The sequence below is a fragment of the Palaemon carinicauda genome, chromosome 41 (assembly GCF_036898095.1).
Source record: "Palaemon carinicauda isolate YSFRI2023 chromosome 41, ASM3689809v2, whole genome shotgun sequence".
Taxonomy (NCBI): Eukaryota; Metazoa; Arthropoda; class Malacostraca; order Decapoda; family Palaemonidae; genus Palaemon; species Palaemon carinicauda.
Window position 1 is genome coordinate 50236274 of NC_090765.1, and position 21741 is coordinate 50258014.

The window sequence follows — 21741 nt, forward strand, 5'->3', positions numbered from 1 at the left end:
GCCAGGACATACAAATTGAAATATATGAAACTAGTAATTCTAACTATTTTGGTCAATGACGAAACATGGAGAAAGATAAAAGTGAAATTAAAGATTTTTGAAAGCTTACAACACTAACCAATGAAAGGAATAATAGAACAATCCTGACAACGCCATACACTGATAATGACTGATAATAGAAAAGGGATATGGTCAGTAGATAACAAAATTTGAAATAGAAAGATTATTTCATATCCCAACATAGTAACAACAAAATAAGAAAAAAATATTTGCGCAAGCTATTGTATAATATCAAATGAGAAGACTTCATAAAGGCTGCTTGAGGTGAAAGTGTGAAAGAAACATGTAAAAAGTATGATAAAAATGTGGAAGTAAAAAAAGTATTCAACAGGTCACTTAAAAAGATAATAGAGAATAATATAATCAAGAACGGAAGCTATAAACAAAAAGGGGTATGGTGAAAGAGAAGATTTATTATGCTAGAATTCACAGATAATTTCAAAAGAGCAAATGAAGATGGCTTAAGCTATCAGTCATGTGAGATAGAGGATGAAAAAATGGTGCACATATTTACTTGCAAAAGGCTTCAGTGGGCTGACCCAACAAAAATTAAATCACCAGGACTTATAGAATGCCCAGCGAAGAAATTGGCTTAATGTATAATTAGTGTAGGTAAGTGAAATGTATAGAAGGAACAAATTGCAGTTGATAAAGATGTACTAACCGGTCACAATGCTTTGTACCTGATTAGATGTGTGTGTGTGTGGCCAGTGTCTTCCTGAACGATGGAGGGAGTACCGTGGAACCAAAAAAATCAGTACTGAAGGAATTAAAAACATTCCTGTTCATTGGTAACATATAATGATTTAATGGTGTGTTATTCCACCCCCCCCCCCAAAAAAAAAAAAACTTAAGTAAACATCCCCCAGGATCAAACGAGAGGTAGGCACATACAAGTCTCTCTCTCTCTCTCTCTCTCTCTCTCTCTCTCTCTCTCTCTCTCTCTCTCTCTCTCTCTCTCTCTCTCTCTCTCTCTCTCTCTCTCTCTCTCTCTCAAACATAAACCAAGTAACCAAATAAATGAGTGAATACGAATAAGATTCAAATTTACTCTCCGTAATTTATACTATGCTCCAATTTCAAATAAATCTTTTTCAAGAGAACCAGGAAAACTGGATTGCAAACACATTAAAAAGTGTATATAAAACCAAATAATTTTTGAGTCCAGTAGCACTAAAGCGTTTCTTATGAAGCGCGATATGATAAGCAATTTCTCAAGGTAAATTTTCGAAATAAGCAGGTGCAGTATTATCGTCTTAAGTTATTTTCGAAATCAATTTGGACGTGCATATATCAAATGGAAGAGGGGAGACCTTCAATGATATATAACCTTGCGACATAACCCTGAAAGACTTTTTAACATCAATACAACTTTTTTAACATTTAAATGAATACTCAAAAGATTGCCAAAGTATAAATTGATTAAAATACTAAACTTATAGATTTAGATGTGGACATGATTTTAAGGCCAAGGATTTTAAGAACATCTAAAGATTACGTTTTTCACCATAGAAGTTTGAAAAGTCGATGAGAAAGGGAAGATAGAAGTAGAGCAATGCCATCTTACATACTCAATGATACAAGATCAACATCTTTTCAGTAGAAATGTAAGGCATTAGAGTAAGAGACGTGTTTACTTCACTTTAAGATGTGTTTATCTGGTCATACCACACATTGGAACCTTACGCAATACAGGACATATAAGGTCTGTTTGTCATATACATTCTCGGGTATTTGTCAAATCCACATGATCGTAACACCTAGAAAATAAGAAAGACTTAAGCTTCCTTTTGGAAGCCTTAATATTTTCAGTCTTTCGAATCTCTAGCCATGAGAGCTTGTTATATAAAGTATTCTTGGGACCGCATATTTGAAATTTCTAAAACCTACAGTAAATCTTGAGTTCACTAACTCATTGGGTACACGATGTGTAGCAATTATCTAAGAGATTTTGGACGTCCGGTTCTGATAAGAACATATCTTAAATCTTATTATGGCTTTAATAGACAGCCAGCTGTAATTCAGTCTATACGAGTAATCCTTTATAGGACGTGACACCTATCAATGTTGCTTCTCTGTTTATCATATTTTTGCATTTTTTTTAAGTTGCACTTTGGGTAGATTATAATAATCAATCATGGTAAAAACACGTTTATAATCACTAGTTTCTTTACTGAATATTGTAATAACATACTGACACACAAATCCCTTCTTCAACATTTTCATAATTGTATGATATTACCAATTAGGAAAAGAAATGTTATAGTAAAGGTAAAAAAAACACACACACAAACACACACACACACACCAATATTCATGGAGTTCCAAGTCCTTATGGAAAGGTCATATCATGAATAGGTAAAAGAGATCATGAATGTACAATAATTTTATCTTATATCACTAGTTTTTTCAAGTTTAAGAAAGTATATTCATTCACCTTTTGAATTAGGTTTTGCACCGTTCATCTTCTGATCAAAGAATTGATCATGGCGTTTCCTTCGGTTCAAATTCGACGATTACTTTATATACAAAATAATCAACAACATTTCAAGGTTATAGTTTTGTTATTAAACACACTTATAAGATTGTATAATATTCTACGTTTTCTTTTTCTTTCTCCATATCTTCGCCCAATGATTTCGTTGTTATAAACCACTATACACAAGTTCAACTCCTTTTTTTTCCATTATGTAAAATTCCTTTCCAAGACCGCATTCAGAGGAAAATTAGAGCTGAAAGGTCTCGCCTTGGTTCTCTTCATATGCAAAATATTAAAAGAAAAATAGCTTAAGATTCTGTAAACCTGAACGATTAGTTTGCAATACGTGATTTATCCCACGCCAGGGTTATGCTTGTTTACGTAACCGACTTCTCGTAAGAAGCTGTTTCATCTGACTTTTTTTAAACCGGTAGTTAACCCAAATATCGCTAACCCAAAAACACATATTTTTTTCCTTCGTCTTAGATTACTTATTTTATGCGTCTATTAATGAATATTCAAATAGTTTGAAGTAATCGTTTCTGGGCTTATTATTATTATTATTATTATTATTATTATTATTATTATTATTATTATTATTATTATTATTATTATTATTTGCTAAGCTACAACAACCCTAGTTGGAAAAGCAGAATGCTATAAGCCCAGGGCCTCCAACAAGGAAAATAGCCCAGTGAGGAAAGGAAACAAGGAAAAATAAAATATTTTAAGAACATTAAAATAAATATTTCCTAAATAAACTATCAAAACTTTAACAAAACAAAAGGAAGAAAAATGAGACAGAATAGTGTGCCTGAGTGTACCCTCAAGCAAGAGAACTCTAACCCAAGATAGTGGAAGACCATGGTACAGAGGCTATGGCCCTACCCAAGACTAGAGAACAATGGTTTGATTTTGGAGTGTCCCTGTCCCAGAAGAGCTGCTTACCATAGCTAAAGAGTCTCTTCTACTCTTAGCAAGAGGAAAGTAGTCACTGAATAGTTACAGTGCAGTAGTTAACCCCTTGAGAGAAGAAAATTTGTTTGGTAATCCCAGTGTTGTCAGGTGTATGAGGACAGAGGATTTTTTTTTTTTGGGGGGGGGCATGGGCAAGGAATATATGTATACCAGTATTGTATCTATAAAGTGGAGTAGTGCACGCTTTTTCAAGATGGAGAAGTATGCCTTTGATAAGATTAATTAATTTTTACCTCCGCCAACGAAGTTGGAAGGAGATTGTACTTAAACCCCTGTTTGTCTGTGTAAGATCAACTTCCTGGGCACAATTTTACTCATAGAGTAATGAAACTTTCAGAGATTAATCATTATGTTGAGACGTGGAATTCAACTTTGAAAGTCCTAGGTCAAAGGTCAAGGTCAAGGTCAACAAATATGCTGCCATGGCGAAGGTCTGCACTCCCAGAGTGCTTTGCTAATCTTAGTTTTATTTCAACTACTATTTCACTGATAAATCTCAAATAATACAGTCAAGTCTTTTTGTATTCTATGTGCTTGAATACTTCACTAGAGCTACTCCTGAATTTTTAGTGACAGTCAGATACAGTAGCCTACAATCATCAAAAGATCAGGTGGAGGACAAGAATCACCCTAAAGAAAGTTATCCTATCTCTGCAGGAGACCGCCATTTCACCTTGGGGCTTGACGTTGGTTATCCTACCCTACAAAATAAAGAGCAAGTGTCTGGCTATAAATATAAACATATTTCTTTCCTGTCACGCTGAGCGGCAGGGGAGAGACAAAAGTAGACATACCCTGGTGAGAGGGGGTACTCCGAGGGGTACAATCTTAAACCATAATCTCCCACAAATTGCCCAAGCTGCCGGGTTATGGTTATGAAAGGAGGAAGGGTTGATTTTGTGTATGCACATGTCTATCGGCTCGGGTACACTATAGTATTATACAAAAGCAATGATACACGGTATTCCCTAAATTTATATAATTTGGCTAACCGTACTGCAGAATATACTCCCCTAGACTGCGTAATTGCGTTTACACATTTAAACCAAGCCTCTGACAGATCCTAACTGCACGTGCCGAATCCGTCACATGTGTAGACGCAGGTAGGTAGATAGGTATTAGAGCGACCTGCACTGATGGTGCAGGCCACGGGCTCTTGCACTAGGCAGCCTGTAAGAATATATAGACGCAGTATTACAGACAGTAATATTATGGTTAATATAATGAACACATAGAAGACCCAGGCCTACATGGCTGGGGACTATGAAGCGTGAAGTAGGAGATGATAAATGGAGAAGTATTGAATTAAAAGTTTAAGAGAGAAATGACTGGTGGACTCTAACCGAGGCTCTTTACGTCATTAGAGGTAGGAGATGATGATGATGATGATGATGATGATGATACTTGCTTGAGATAGAATCAAACATCACAAATCATGAATGGGAAGCGGGAACAAGTAGGAATTCTATTCTTAGATAAGAAAGTTTTACAGTGCAATCGAGATACAAATGTGTGTTCGTTTTTTATATATGATTATCTTCACACGAGGATTACTAAAATCAACGATATAACTCTAAATTCATCAACCAATATCGATACTTGTATCGAATATGTAGTTGTGATAGTATTTCTTATGTCAAACGGATTTCTCTTAAAATTTATCACATAATGTTCCTGCAATTAAGTATTAAATAATTGTCTAACTATCCTTCGGGATTATCACTTTCTTTAAAAAAAACTCTTGGAAACAAAATTCCTGTCTTTGAATTGGCATATATGAAACGAAGTTGGGCCTATAGAGCATTGTCAAATTCAGCCGTCAGTTTTGCCTGTTGATGTCAGGCGTGGTTCCTTACATTTTTCAAAAGTTGCTATATATCGTATCCTGCTGTAATTGATATATAAGAATCGATAGTAATTCCACGTTCATGTAACTTGATGAGGATAATTCTCGCCAGTTCTCGTCAATTCTCTTCATTTCTCTCGCCAATACCGGCTGTTATTCTTATGTGAATATACCTTCGTCCATGAAGTTACTGTATACGTGTTTCTACACTTAATAATTTAAAGAAAAAAATACATTTATATAACTCTTAAAAGGTTTAGTTTTATATGTTACAGAAATTAACCATCATAAAACAACAGCCACATCAGAAAACAACAACGACAGCAACTTTTTACAATCTATATCGGAATGATTATAATTCAAAAAGCTACTTTTCTAAAGCCTCTTATAAAAGCGGTCAGTTTTCTTTGAAGAACATAACCAATGCCGAGGTCGCTGACGTTTAAATCCACTATATGCTGAATCATATATATCCTCCAACCTCAAACTTACGTACGCGGAGTTATGGTTGAACACAAGAAAGAAGACTCAATCAAGAACGGATAGTGAAGGTTGATTTTTTTTTTTTTGCAAATTTCAGAGCTTTGTGACGTCGCCTCTCTATAAGATCTGGGAGATAATCAATTATTATTATTATTATTATTATTATTATTTTACTTGCTAAGCTACAACCCTAGTTGGAAAAGCCCAGGGCCTCCAACAGGGAAAATAGTCCAGTGAGGAAAGGAAACAACGAAAAATAACATTATAAGAAGAGTAGGCCTAACAACATTGAAATAAACATTTCCTACATAAACTACATACTGTTTGACAAAGCAATAGGAAGAGAAATAAGATAAAATAATGTGCCCGAGTGCACCCTCAAGCAAGAGAACTCTAACCCAAGGCACTGAAGACCATGGTACAGAGGTTATGGCACTACCCAACACTAGAGAACAATGACTTGATTTTGGACTGTCCTTCTCCTAGAAAAGCAGCTTACCATAGCTAAAAGGGATTTCTACCCTTACCAAGAGGAAATTGGCAGCTGAATTTCAGTGCAGTTACTCCCTGCTATAAAATATTCTATTTATATGCATCCATAAATTTAACGTGATATCTATTTTATTTTATTAAATTACCCTTTAAAATCATCAAAATATAAGAGATAGTTACTTGTTACTTGTTACTTGTTTTGGGTTTAAATCCAACCCTCCACTGAAGTCGAGTGAACTACTTCTCGGGAGGGTCCATATTAATCATCTAACGAAACATTTTCATTATAATTTATACAATTCTTTGATTGTAGCATCTTCCAAATCATATGATCTTGTGAAAAGTAATGTCTTTAGTTTCTTCTTAAATTCAATTGCCCCCCTTAGGTCCTTCATTTCAGTTGGCAGTTTATTATAATGTCTAGGCGCACAGTAGCTAAAAGCCCTTTCACCAAAAATAGTCGACCAAAAATGTGACGTAATACTATATACATAACGAGAGCTGATGGTACAGCATATTTTTATCAACTGAAAAAAACTAAATATAATTCGGAATTTGATATTTTTCTGTGCGCAAGCAATGAGTTTACCTTTTTTATCTCCAAGTTTACGACTTTGTTGACAATTTCTTGGTCTTCAGAAGAACCAAGGATGACACTGGACTAGTGAACGTTTATAAAAAAAAAAAACATGGTTTCGAAAAAGGAAACTACACGGAAAAGTTAATAAAGAGATCGATGAATTACAGAGTTAAGAAAAAAATCAACAAAATTTACATCGCTTAAAGTGGAATACAAAAACAAAATAAGAATTAGGCCTACGTTTTTACCCAGTGTAGTAGCGTAAATTTTTTGTTATGACTGGAGGATGATGTGGCGACCAAGTGAAGACATTTAGATGTAGGCTGATTCTGAGGCCTATATTTGACCACATTTTCATATATTTCATTAATAAGATTATGATCAAAACAGCCTTTCACCGTTTATCAATTCATAGTGTGTGTGTGTGTGTGTGTGTGTGTGTGTGTGCAGAGAACGATTCTCAACTCAAGACATAAATATTTGAAACTGCAAGTAAGGCATCAGGAAAATTATCCATATATTCTAAAATATATGATGTAGATAGAACATTATTATTATTATTATTATTATTATTATTATTATTATTAGTAGTAGTAGTAGTAGTAGTAGTAGTAGTAGTAGTAGTAGTAGTAGTAGCCAAGCCGTCAAAACTGACGTCTAAATTATTAGATACCTACGCACACACAGATTCATCTCTTCCCACCCCCTCCCACTTTCCTAACTACAATACGGCAGTTTTGGGCAATTTGTGAGAGATTGTGGCTTCCCAGTGTACCTCTTTGGGGTAGCCCTTTTCAGCAGGGAATGAATATTCCTTCTTCCCTCTGAGTGTGACATGATATATATATATGTATATATATATATGTGTGTGTGTATATACTGTATATATATATATATATATATACATACATATATATATACACACATATATATATATATATATGTGTGTGTATATCCCAACACTTGTTCTTTGTTATATATGGTAGATTATTATTATTATTATTATTATTATTATTATTATTAGTGTACACGACCCTTAAAAAATGATGGCTAAATATTTAGGTAGATATGCAAACACGCAGAGGCATCCACTTACGTCAGGGAATGACTACTCCGTCTCACTCCTACCCGAGGGACTGGGAGAGGTAGCGTGATCGGAAGGGTATAAATATATATATATATATATATATGCATATATATATACAGTATATATATATCCAGAAACTTGCTCCTCATTACATAGATTTTATTATTATTATTATTATTATTATTATTATGATTATTATTATTATTATTATTATTAGTGATGTTTTAGATTATAAAGGCAACAGCAAATAGAAAAATATATGCACATATGCATATTTATATATATATATATAAATATATATATATATATATATATATGTATATATATATATATATATGTATATATATATATATATATACATATATATATATATATATATATAATATATATATTATATATATATATCTTGTATGATTTTTTATTTGGCCAACTATTTTACGAATTATATGAAGCCCCAAAACAACCCTTTAATAGTTAATTCCCTTCACCTCAGAAGTAACACACACCAATACAAATTGGACGTGATCGCTTCTTCTAAACGCATCATTTGGTTGATTATGAAATGAACAGAAAATATGAAAATATTGACTCGATCTCATGCTCTCTTGACCCCAGTGCCCCAGTTATCCTATCTGATTTCAAAGTAGAATGGGATAAAAGTAAAGATTAAGAATTTCATGATCAATTTATTTATGGTACAGGTAAAATAATTACAATAATATGAATAAGCCTAGAAGCTTTGCACCTATCTATGAGGCGATAGAGTGCCCGCAAACTTATTTTACGCAGTGAGCAATTAGGAATGATCCCCACTGACAGTCATGTCAGTGTAAATCTGTAAATATTTTTTTAGTTTAGAATAATTATAATTCCGCGGTGATATTGGCAAAAGGTAATAGGTAATACCCAGTGGTAATGGTTGACGTTTACTTTACATAACGGCTTTGGAGATCAGGTGACGCGCGAAGTCTAAGGGCTCGGCCAGACCAAGTGCGGCGAGGTTAGCGGCAAGAGGTTATGGAGACAAATTGAAACCTTAGGTATCTTACGTAGGTGGCCAGATAGGAGGCGCGAGGCTTCCCGCGCCTCCTATCTGGCCACCTACATAAGATACCTAAGGTTTCAATTTGCCGCCATAACCTCTTGCCGCTAACCTCGCCGCTAGCCGCGCTTGGTCTGGCTGGGCCCTAAAGCAGGGGTTATTATTATTATTATTATTATTATTATTATGTAAGTTACAACCCCAGTTGAAAAAGCAGAATGTTATAAGGCCAAGGGCTCCAACAGGGAAAATAGCGCAGTGAGGAAAGGAAATAAGGAAAAACTACAAGAGAAGTTTAAGAACATTAATAATATTTTAAAATATCTCTCATATAAAAACTATAAAAACTATAAAAACTTGAAAATAAGAAGATAAAAAACTTCAAAATAACAAGAGGAAGAGAAACGAGATAGAATAGTATGCCCAAGTGTACCCTCAAACAAGAATTTCTAACCCAGGACAGTGGAAGACCATGGTACATAGGCTATGGCACTACCCAAGACTAGAGAACAATGGTTTGATTTTGGAGTGTCCTTCTCCTAGAAGATCTGCTTACCATAGCTAAAGAGTCTCTTCTACCCTTACCAAGAGGAAAGTAGCCACTGAACAATTACAGAGCAGTAGTTAACCTCTTGAGAGAAGAAGAATTGTTTGGTCATTTCAGTGTTGTCAAGTGTATGAGGAAAGAGAAGAATGTAGAAAGATTAGGCCAAACTATTCTGTGCATGTTTCTGGAAAGACGAAATAAGCCGTAACCAGAGAGAGCGATCCAATGAAGTATTATCTGGCCAGTCAGAGGACCCAATAACTCTCTAGCGGTAGTATCTCAACTGGTGGATGGTGCAACTACAATGAACTAATTATAGCTATCAGATCTTTTACCGAAGCGTTAGAGTATTTCAAAATAAAAGACTGCAGAGAGATATTCTTGACTCTGGAACAAAAGGCAGAACATAAAAACCAAATCTGACAAAATTATCTAAAGTATGATTTATTTGAAAATTATCTTAGAATTTACATCTGATTTCGCGATAACTCCTTCTTCTCAGACCAAGGAGAGGTTTCGAAGAAGAAAGAGGAGAGAGAAAACGAATTCTCATTTAAAGGTTATTTCTAACCTTTTCAGTGGGCTTCCTTAGCGACAGCCAGACCAGACGTTATGTGAATTCTTTTTGTGGGCGAGTTCTTTCAATTTATGCGGGGAATCAAGGACATAAAATGAGTTGATGTATAGCCAAGATGATTTGCTTATTTTCAATGGCCAAATAGAAAAAAAAAGTTCATGAGGAAGAATGTGATGGATGCATAAAATATTCTATTTGAAGTATATGTAACTCTTATCTACACACACACACACACGCGCGCGCGCTGCACATACTATATATATATATATATATATATATATATATATATATATATATATATATATATATATATATGTGTGTGTGTGTGTGTGTGTGTGTGTGTGTGTGTGTGTGTGCGTAGAAATCACGAAAGCTGACACGTGATGAATATGAAATGTATTATAGCCACGAAAGGAAAAATGAAAAGACTTGATTGGAGTTAGTACTTTCATCCATTCAGGACATTATCAAACTCAACAATGAGAATACATATACAAAGACATCGTATTTATACAGGAGAAGGGGATCCAACAGCTGTCAATTTCTTAATAATTCCGGAAAAGTCAGATTTTAGATAAAATTATAATACCGGATTAATGGAAAACAGACCAGGGCTTAGATTCAAATTTCTACCTTTGGTACAGGAGATTAAAAAGGATTCATCAATATTCCTTTGGAAATAGTCATTTACATGGATTATTTTTTTTCGCCTCTGACCCTCCAATTCTGTGACTTGACCCTAACCAGTGGAAGGCCAAGGCATTATTAAGAGAACCCCTGGAGACGGCCACCTTATGCTGTTTTAATCTGACTGAGATACCTTTGGATGTTTGGCAGACATAGAATAATTTACACTCTGAAAAAGGAATGCTATATATTACATTATTATCATTTCCAGAACTGTTCTTAATCAACATATTTTTTCAACGTACAATTATATCTAAACACTACCCGAATGTCTAGTTTTTTTTCAAAAGGGGTATAACATCTAAAAACAAACATGAAAGGGCAAACAAAGCATATTAATAATTGTTTCCTTCCTCTCTAACTGGACACTATAAAATGTTTACTTAGCCTTATTCATACACTTTTCTAAGAAATATTTGGGATAGCAAGGATTTGTTGCAATTTTTTCAATTTTAGTGAACTCGTCCTCAACGTACTCTGGGCTACAAGTTCTAAATGCCCTAAGGTACATGGAGGAAGAAAACTGAATGCTTTATATTTTTAGAGTGACCGGAGTAGAAATGTACATATGGAAAATTATTGGTAGGCTTTCTATATATGGAAAACTTAAATTCATGTGGTTCATTTTTCCTAACTGCTCACTCCGCAGAATAGGGTTGTGGGCGTAATGAAAATCCTACTTTCTATTTTTATCCAATTGGATTAGAGTTCTCTTGCTTGAAGGTACACTCGGGCACACTATTCTATCTTATTTCTCGTCCTCTTGTTTTGTTAAAGTTTTTATAGTTTATTTATTACATCGGAAATATTGATTTTAATGTTGTTACTGTTCTTAAGATAATATATTTTTTCTTGTTACCTTTCCTCACTGGGTTACTTTTCCTGTTGGAGCAAGACTGGAGCCCCTGGACTTATAGCATATCCTGCCTTTCGAACTAATAATAATAATAATAATAATAATAATAATAATAATAATAATAATAATAATAATACAGTTGAACAGTTAAAGAATGAGAAATCAGGAAGAGCCGTACGAGAGGTTATACATCACCGGCGTTCAACCAGAAACCAGTGCAAGTGAACTTAAGAATTCGTGACATTGACACTTTTGCAAGCGTTTGTATCATCGTTATTTGTTCTGTTGCAATATAACAGTACATGAGGATTATATATATGCAATTATAAGAAGCTTAACCAATGTTTTAGACCAAGAATTTAAGAAATAGACCAATATCATCGGGAGAATTAAGTGAGATTTAGGCCAACCTAATCCTAGGTCGAGCTTAATCTGATATAACATTTGACCTAGGTTTAGTTTAGGGTATTTAGCAAGTATATTCTTTATTAGGATATTAATAATACCAAATTTTGGGTAAAATCTTGTTTGGAGCCTTTGTATATCAGCGGCCAGTTCCTCCAATGAGCATAAAATGTGGACACCATCTAAATTAAACTTCTCCCCTAACCTAGCCTACAAGCCGTGTCCCTACCTACTTACCTGTCGAGGGGGTGGGGGTCGTTCTGACTATGATGGCTACTGTTCGTAGTCTTGGTTCTTAAATCTATAGTGGGTAGCTTAAAGCTATACATACTGTACGATAGTATCCTCTTAGGTTAAGCAAAGTGGCCAATGTAGGGAAATCGATAAAATTATAATTACAGACGAAACAACATTTTAAATAGAAAAAATTGTTTTTTTTCTATAGTAAATGGTGTGTCTTCTCTGATTTTGACCTTATCAACAGCAAATAAACCGAAAATACAGCACAGCTAGGGCGATGGTAGCCATTGGTGATTTAGGCTATGTATTTTAATTCCCCTTCTGGTAGCATTATGCGTTGAAAAAAAGAGGGCTGTATACATTGTTTTAATTTCATTTACATTAAACATGCATGAGCAACTGCTGTTTCGAGCAATACTTATGGTACTGTCATTTTCTGCCAGATACTTAAATCATCAATGTTTTTTTCGCTTATTAGTTTATGAATTTCAGACCGTTATTTTTGTGGTAATACGCTGTTGATTTTGTTTTTCCAATCTCCTTTACTGTACTGTATGCTACTGTATAACAGTTTGGAAAATTAACTTGTTCTGTCACAAATGCAAACCCTCATTCTGTACATAGGAGATAGAAATTAGCGTAAGCTGCTATAAAAACTTAACAAGGTGTCACTTGGAACCCCACTTTGATCTTAACCTTTGGTTGAGAGCGGACATTCTCTTCCGTGCTTCTGGAACTGGCTTTCATAATAAAGAATTGTTCCGACACAAATACAAACCCTTCGCTATCTATAGGGATATACTTGCGGGGAAGTTGAAAGACGAGTCATGATAATTTTAGTGAGGGATAATCACCCTAATCGCTAGTTAGCTGGATATGTGGGGCGGGTAACCGAATACCCCGCTCACTCACAAACCGGGACTGAGCACCCACTTTTCTTTCTGGCTCGGTATAGGACGGTCATACTTCTCTTTCAGAAATGTCCCATGCGTACAGTACTTGTTCTGGTCCTTAAGTTCGCTTCTGCGGTACCTTCATTCCTGCTGTAAAGACGAACCCCTACCTGCTGTCTGGCTTGCCGAGGCCGCTGGTGTCACCGGGACGACACCTGTAATGAGTGTAGAGAGTGGTCTGCTTCTCTGTGGTATAGATTCAGAAAAAGGAAGAGGAAGGCTAAGCGCGATCCTTCGCTGTCGAGGTCATCCTCAAAGTCGAAGAAATCGCTGTCTTCTTCTTTGACAACCCAATCTCTTCCCGAAGTTGGTCCTCCACTGGTCCTCTTTGGGGAACGGCCGAGTAGCAGCGCAGCCCTAGTTACTCCAGGTCTAGCTTATAGGACAAGGGACGGTACCGTTTCCCCTAGCAATTTGGTCCCATCCCTTCCTCCAGGGAGTGCATGCTCTATTTCTGATTTGCTGTCTTTTTGGCCATCACTGGGCATTGATGGCCCCTCCTTCTAAGGACGTTCTCTTTGGACTTCTTCAGTTAGGGGCTGAGCTGAGGCGCTCTCCTACTTCTTCAGAAGTTGAGTCCTCCCCTGTGGGGGCAGGCGCTGCTGCCTGTCGGTCGAACTTCTGGTCCCCCGTGGCCAATGCCAAAGTCGTAATTCCACCAGGAACGGTGAAGCAAAGTCCAAGGCAAGCTCCTCCTCTGGGGAACATCTCTCGCATTTGTGAGAGAGAACTGCTTGTGATCAGCGGTGTTCTTACGTCTACGCTTCTTCTCCAAGGGTGTGGGTAGAGCTTAGTCGTAAGGAATTTTCTCCTTCAGGAGAACAAACCTCTCTTCTGAGAGAGGAAGCTTCCGAGCCCTTTGGGCCTCAGCAATCTCCCCCTCCAGAGGTTTATGCTAGACGTTCAACTTTGGGGATCCGTCGGTTGGAGGAGTTTTTACCCCTTGTCACCCCGGGCGTGCTCCTCCCCCAGCAGTAAGGAGATATTTTTATTAACCTTCCAGTTCAGGTCACGATATTCCTTCAAGTTCTTGTGACGGTCTCACCGAGCCTTCAGGCTCCTTTGGGCTCTCGTAACCTGGGACCTTCAGGTCCTTATCACGCTGAGCCTTCAGGCTCATGTGACCCGGAACCTTCTGGTTCCCGTCGTGTAGAGCCTCCGGGCTCTCGTGACCTGCATTACATTGAGCCTTCGGGCTCTCGTGACATGCATTACATTGAGCCTTCGGGCTCTCGTGACCCCTGTTACGTTAAGCCTTAGGGCTCTCGTGACCCTCGTCACGCTGAGGCTTCGGGCTCTCATAACACTCGTTATGTTGAGCCCTCGGGCTCTTTTAACCCTTGTTACATCAAGTCACGGTTCTTGTAACCCGGAGTTTTCAGACTAATCGCGCAGAGCCTCAAGGCTCTCGTAACCCTCGGTGACCTTTGGGTCCTCGTCAGGACCATCCATTGTGGTTTCGTAACACAGAACCTTTGGCTTTGATAGTTACAACAATCTTTCGAGATTTGGTAACTTAAAACCTCCAGGTCCTCCGGAGTTTTCACGCTGGACTGTTGACAACCCATCTGGGTTTCATCATCCGGCCCCTGCTCAGTTTCTAGCTGCGTTGCACGATGGAGCAGTGTATTGCAAATTACCACCCTTGCGAGACCAGCTCCGTCACCTTCCTACTGGTTGCGTAGAGCCAGTCAGTACGGCCTTGCCAACTGCTCCACCCTCGTCTTTGGATGAAATTCCAATACTTCTCCATTCATCATCTTCTATTTCACACTTCATAGTCCTCAGCCATATGGACCTGGGTCTTCCAACTCTTCTAGTGTCTTGTGGAGCCCAGCTAAACGTTTGGTGGACTTATCTCTCTTGGAGAGTGCAAAGAGCATGCCTAAAACCATATCCATCTACCCCTCATCCGGGTCTCATCCACATATGGCACTTGAGTAATCTCTTATAGTTTCATTTCTAATTCTGTCCTTCCATTTAACGCCCAATATTCTTCTGAGGGCTTTGTTCTCAAATCTACTAAATTTATTGGAGATTGTTTCATTGACTCATGTCCATATAGTAACACCGATCTCACTAAACTGATATATTGTATAATTTTTATGTCACCGTGGTTGTTTAACTTGTACAGTATGTTGATGGAGTGGTGAGAGAGGTGAATGCTCGAGTGCTTGGACGAGGATTGAAACTGGTAGACGAGAATGACCATAAATCAGTTGTTGTTTGCGGATGATACTGTACTGGTTGCAGACGCGGAAGAGAAGCTTGGCCAATTAGTGACAGAATTTGGAAGGGTGTGTGAGAGAAGGAAGTTGAGAGTTAATGTGGGTAAGAGTAAGGTTATGAGATGTACGAGAAGGGAAGGTGGTGCGAGGTTGAATGTCATGTTGAATGGAGAGTTACTTGAGGAGGTGGATCAGTTTAAGTACTTGGGGTCTGTTGTTGCAGCAAATGGTGGAGTGGAAGCAAATTGTTGGGGGCAGTTAAGGGAGTAGTAAAAATTAGAGGGTTGGGCATGAATGTAAAGAGAGTTCTGTATGAGAAAGTGGTTGTACCAACTGTGATGTATGGATTGGAGTTGTGGGGAATTAAGGTGACGGAGAGACAGAAATTGAATGTGTTTGAGATGAAGTGTCTGAGGAGTATGGCTGGTATATCTCGAGTAGATAGGGTTAGGAACGAAGTAGTGAGGCTGAGAACGGGTGTAAGAAATGAGTTAGCAGCTAGAGAGGATATGAATGTGCTGAGGTGGTTTGGCCATGTTGAGAGAATGGAAAATGGCTGTCTGCTAAAGAAGGTGATGAATGCAAGAGTTGATGAGAGAAGTACAAGAGGAAGGCCAAGGTTTGGGTGGATGGATGGAATGAAGGAAGCTCTGGGTGATAGGAGGATAGATGTGAGAGAGGCAAGAGAGTGTGCTAGAAATAGGAATGAATGGCAAGCGATTGTGACGCAGTTCCGGTAGGACCTGCTGCTTCCTCCGGTACCTTGGACAAACACGGAGGTAGCAGCAGTAGGGGATTCAGCATTATGAAGCTTCATCTGTGGTGGATAATGTGGGAGGGTGGGCTGTGCCACCCTAGCAGTACCAGCCGAACTTGGTTGAGTCCCTTGTCAGGCTGGGAGGAACATAGAGAGGAGACGTCCCCTTTTTCGTTTCATTTGTTTGATGTCGGCTACCCCACAAAATTGGGGGAAGTGCCTTGGTATATGTATGTATGTATGTAATTTCAGGTTTGTATTGTTAGGAAAAATACAAATGACTTCTAATTTTATCGTATTCGATATTACTTTTAAAGATTTGTGATACAGTACTGAATATCTTTTTGTTCCAGACACAGACTAGTGAAAAATGGGAGAGAAGAGAGATGTTCCGAAACCTTTAAAAAAGGTATTAGATTGGGATGTTGTTGCAACTGAGAAGTTTGTTAAATATGTTGACCAGAAATATGGACCACTAACTAAGTTCAAATCAATAATGAAAGGACTTGAGGTGAGTTATTTTGTACAGGTTATGTATTTAAGAAATGTTCTAATAATTTTTGTAGTTGTCTAAGTATGATAAAACTAGATGAATGGAAGAGCGTTGGCTGTACTAAAACAAGCACGTCATTTTGTGTCTTCCATAAATTAAAGAGCCAACACAGAGTAACTTTCACAATTTGGTAAATGCAACTCACTTTTATCTACTGAAATGAATACTGATGATTTCATAAGGTTTTCAGGAATCATAAATTAAGTACTGTAGTCAGTTGAGTAAACACCCCATTTGTACTGGCACAAATACAAACCTTTGTCCTTTACATATGAGAGACATAACAGCAAAGCTAGAATACATGGTAGTTGAAATTTCATGACAAGGTGTAAACAAGTGGAGCAGGGAAGCCCCCTCCACCCCTGTTTGCTCACTGAGTTCAGTCGTCCCTCGTTATTTGCTGTAGTTAGTTGACAGACAGAGGCGCAATAAGGGGATTTTTGCAAATAAATGTGACACTAGGGTGCGCTAGCTCCTAACCTAAAAAGTCACTGCCCCTTCCCACAAGCGGGTGCCCGAGCTGATGATTGACATAATAAATACAGTACTGCCTAATATTGTTTTTATTTGGTTTCTATCACAGTTTATAATCATATGTACATTGTACAGTAAATGTGCACACATGTACACTATGTAGTGGACTCAGTAAGGCTACAGTACTGTACAGTATGGTGCTAAAGTAGATATTTACCAAGTCGTCATCATCCCCCTTACTGTTCTGTATAACAAAACCGTTGTTCCTATCTAGCGTACTGTAATCTAGTAGTCACTGATACTGTAGTGTATATTACTGTAATAAATGTACAGTAATATCACTATAGTACAGCTTAACTGTACTGTAAGTGTTCGGTGTATTCGTTCAGACAACTCACATATCCTACGCGTTGTCTTGAAGCATGACGCAACTATGTGTCGTCTCTTTCGCAGTACTGTATGCTATATCTACAGTGCAGTAACCTGGTACTGTAATTATATTTTTTCCATCTTTTACTTCAATGGGCTAGAAAAATAAGAGATAATGCTAAAAGTATCATCAGTAACATTGCAGTATAATCATTGTATGAACGCATACAGCCACAATAACCGAACCCCTCCCCCCCCAAATAAAATAAACAGCGGTCGGGTTTGATAATCGTACAATTTTTTCTATTTACATAGTAGTTTGGAAGAATTGACTTAACATATAATGTGCTTAGTATCATCATAAAATTTCATCTTTCCAGTAAAAACATTCCTTTAGGATTGTTAAGTAGGTGTATGTATTTTTCCAGGATGGCAGTAGAATGTATTCTTACATAATCTCATTGACGAAGCTGTAACATTGCTAAAACTCTCAAATTGTTTTATTTCTATACTTTCTTAAATATAAATAGTTTATTTTATAAACTAAAAATAAATATCTTGGTAATAATTGTTTCTTGTAAAGAAACAAACAAAAACAGTGCATCTGATTACTGTTTAAGACACACTCTCTCTCTCTCTCTCTCTCTCTCTCTCTCTTTCTCTCTCTCTCTCTCTCTCTCTCTCTCTCTCTCTCTCTCTCTCTCTCTCTCTCAAGTATTGTTCCTCCACATAAAGCAGTAATACTTGAATACAGTACCTTCAATATCCTTCCTAATAGTAGACATGCACTGGTTACAAAAATACCCATAAAATCTCTCACCCAAAGTGGCTACTCAGTGAGCCGATGGTGGGTGGGGTTGGGGCTGGGCATCCCTGACACCCATCTGTAACTACCGGGACCTCGTTGTAAGTCCGTAACAGCCGAGTTTCCAGTTTTACTGAAATCATACTCCTATTAAGGGACTCAGGTTTGTAAAGTTAGGAAAAATACAAATTATTTTTTAATTTTGTGATATTGATAAATAATGTTCTTTCAGATATCATGTCATGGCATACCATGGTTAGTTGGAACTGCAACCTTCATCTTCTTTTTTGACAATCCTTCTGTGAGACAACTTCTTGTAAATATTTTTCTTGGTAAGTGGCTAATAGTTACTGTTTTAATATAAGAAGAAAGATGCTGCATTTTGATGGTGTGGTAGTAATTGAGCGACTGACTACTTACAGGAAAGTTCCAAAGGAAATTTGTTCCTGCACAACATGCAAACCCTTTCATTCTTTACTTTGGAACTATAGTTCTGGGTTGCTGGAAAACTATCCATAAACTTTTAATGCGAGGTAAACAACCCCTCCTCTAGTTAGGCTGGGCTAGCAGGGAGTTAGACCAAACTCCCCGCTCACACACACACAGCTCGGCTGTCTACCCACTTGATCTTGTCTTGGTAGAGTGAGGATGTGTCATGTCTTTACTCTGTTAACACTTACTTGAACTGGCTTTAAACTAACTCTTTCTTTTCCTTTTTAGGAGTCATTGGTTTTGAGGTCTTAACAATATGAGGGTTTGTTCTGGCATCGAAGGGCACCCTTACATTGTCTTCATGTCAGCGCAGGAGACGGATCCTCATTTTGTTTGCCCTGGTTGCAGACGACACACTTGCTCATAAGTCTCCTTGCGAGGAGTGTTGGGAGTGGTCATCTTCCCAGTGGGAATGGTTGTGTAGTTAATGGAAAAAGTCTAAAAGGGATTCTTCTTTCTTGGGGTCATCCTCTAGGTTGAAGTCCTGACTTTTTATTCGGGTCGAATGAGTAAGAGTGATGTGTCTTTGACCCCTTGACAACCCTCTACTTCGGCAGACCCTGTTGCTTCCCCTAGCAAAATGTCAGTGGCCACATCTCAGGGGGAGTCTCCCGCTAGACGTTATGCATCAGCTGTGGCTTTTCTTGCAGTTTTTGGGTCCCACCTCCAAAGAAAAACTGTTGGAGGGGCTGAAGTTGAGGTTCAGCAGAAGCACAAAGCTGCTTCGGCAGAGATTGGCTCCGGCCTTCCCCAACAAAAGCTCTTGAGTAGTGTCCCTCCGGAATTTCTCATGCCCTTAGCTGAAACTTCCTCCACAATTTCTGTTCGACCAGAGAAGTAGTTGGCAGGGTCTCCTCGGAGTCCTGGTCAAGCTTGCGATGTGATCACGCTGTTCCTCCAACCTACGAGGAACAATGTCCTTGCTAGCGCAAGAGGGCTGCCTCACTTGAGTGGTTCAGCAGGGAATATTGTTACCATTTTGAAGCATTGTGATGGGCAAAAGGGCTCTTGAACTTTTGGAAATTGCTCCCCCTACTAATTTTATAAACTTTCTTAAGTCTTGCTGTCCAAACCATATGAGTAATATTTCCCTTATTTTTATATATATTTTTGTTAATGTGTTATATTTAGTTTCTTAAATGGCATCAATATTTCTTTCAGTGACCTCACATATACCCATAAAAGCCCTCTTTGAAGCATTCTAAGGTAAAAGTTGAGACCGTTAGAATTTTGAGAATTTTCGTGTACGTGGACCTTGCTCGTTTTGCAGTGAAAATGCGGGAAAATAGAATATCTTCAATATCCTCTAAAATCTTTGAAGCATTCAAAGGTGAAAATTAAGACCCTTAAGATTATGAGAATTTTCATGCATGCAGCATACACAGGCTTAATGCGTTACACAATGAAAATTTGGATAAAAAGATAGCAGGAAAATTCACCCCCAACCCACCTCCAGTGTTTAAGGTGAAGGATCAGTTTGTGACTGGAGCAACTGAGGTTAGCAATGCCATGACTGATCATATCTCAAATGTATCATGCAAGTGTGTAGCAGCTCCTGGTCACCAGTATAGGAGCATTGAATAAAAGAAAATTTTAAATTTTGCAACAGGAAGGGAAGGGTCATACAATTCTCTTTTTACTGAAAGAGAATTTGATTCTGCACTTCCTCCTTTCACTGATATAGCCCCTTGACCCGATGGAATTCCATATGCAATGATTAAACATGTACCTGTTAATACCAAGTTATTTATTTTAAGCATTATTAACAGATTATGGCATGATCATAGTTATCGAAGTGTTTAGGAACTAGCTATTATTTTAGCCTTTTTAAAACCTGGTAAGGATAAGTTTTTAAAAGCAAACTATTGACCAATTGCATGGACATCTGGCTTATGTAAGGTCATGGAGAAGATGGTCAGTTGTGGTACCTGCAAAAGAAGGCTATCCAGTGTGGGTTTAGAAAAATGCCCTCAACGACTCGTGTTGATAAGTCTTGAGTCTTCTATTTGTGAAGCCTTTGCTTCCAAACAGCACTATGTAACAGTCTTTTTTACTTTAAAAAGGCATAATGAAACTGCATGGAGATATGGTATACTTCGTATACCCTTGACAGTGAAGCATTTGTTGCCTGAGTGCCCAACTTATAGCACAGAAATAAACAGATATCTGTTTTAGGCTCGAGGTGAGGATGGTAGGTTCATGCTTGCCAAGATCCTAGGACATGATGTGTTGTACAATGCTAGCAGCATTTTTATATTTATTTCAGAAGCAGGTCTTCTGAAAGCTAATTAACTTTTATAACATATTTGCCTTTATGGGTTTATTTATTATAAATGATTTAATATTGGCATCAATGACCTTAGATGTCAGGATGCCAGAAAACCTCAAATCAATCAATTACATTGAAATTTAAATGAGATTTTTCAATATTTAACTTAGCCGGTGATTATATAAGCTGCAACTCTGTTGCTCGACAGAAAACTCTACGTTAAAAATCCGCCAGCGATCGCTATGCAGGTAGGGGGTGTACTTCAACAGCGCCATCTGTCGTGCAGGTACTCAGTACTCAATGTAAACAAAGAACTCAATTTTCTCTCTGTCGGGCTACCGGCAAGACCTACTAATTCGCTGTGCTAACTGGATTTGTTTTCACAACTATTGGTGAAGTACACTATTCTAGTTTTGAGCTTTCGCTATGCAGGTGTTTTATCTTCATCTCAAAACTTGAACTCGTTTTGTATAGATTTAATT

The 21741-nt window shown here is 37.6% G+C and overlaps 1 protein-coding gene across 2 annotated transcripts in view; it reads left to right on the top strand.

Annotated features, from left to right (window-relative positions):
* The first annotated feature begins 11894 nt into the window (after positions 1–11894).
* Positions 11895–21741, top strand: part of LOC137632625 (polyisoprenoid diphosphate/phosphate phosphohydrolase PLPP6-like) — a 28203-nt gene continuing 18356 nt past the window's right edge. The window contains exons 1-3 of one of the 2 annotated variants that reach the window (XM_068364690.1): positions 11895–11974; positions 16651–16808; positions 18731–18830. In XM_068364690.1, the coding sequence (XP_068220791.1) occupies positions 16668–16808; positions 18731–18830 (241 nt within the window). In that variant the 5' untranslated portion in view covers positions 11895–11974; positions 16651–16667. Of the gene's footprint in view, positions 11975–12037; positions 12180–16650; positions 16809–18730; positions 18831–21741 lie in introns of those variants that run through there. The other variant, XM_068364691.1, reaches the window with a different exon arrangement.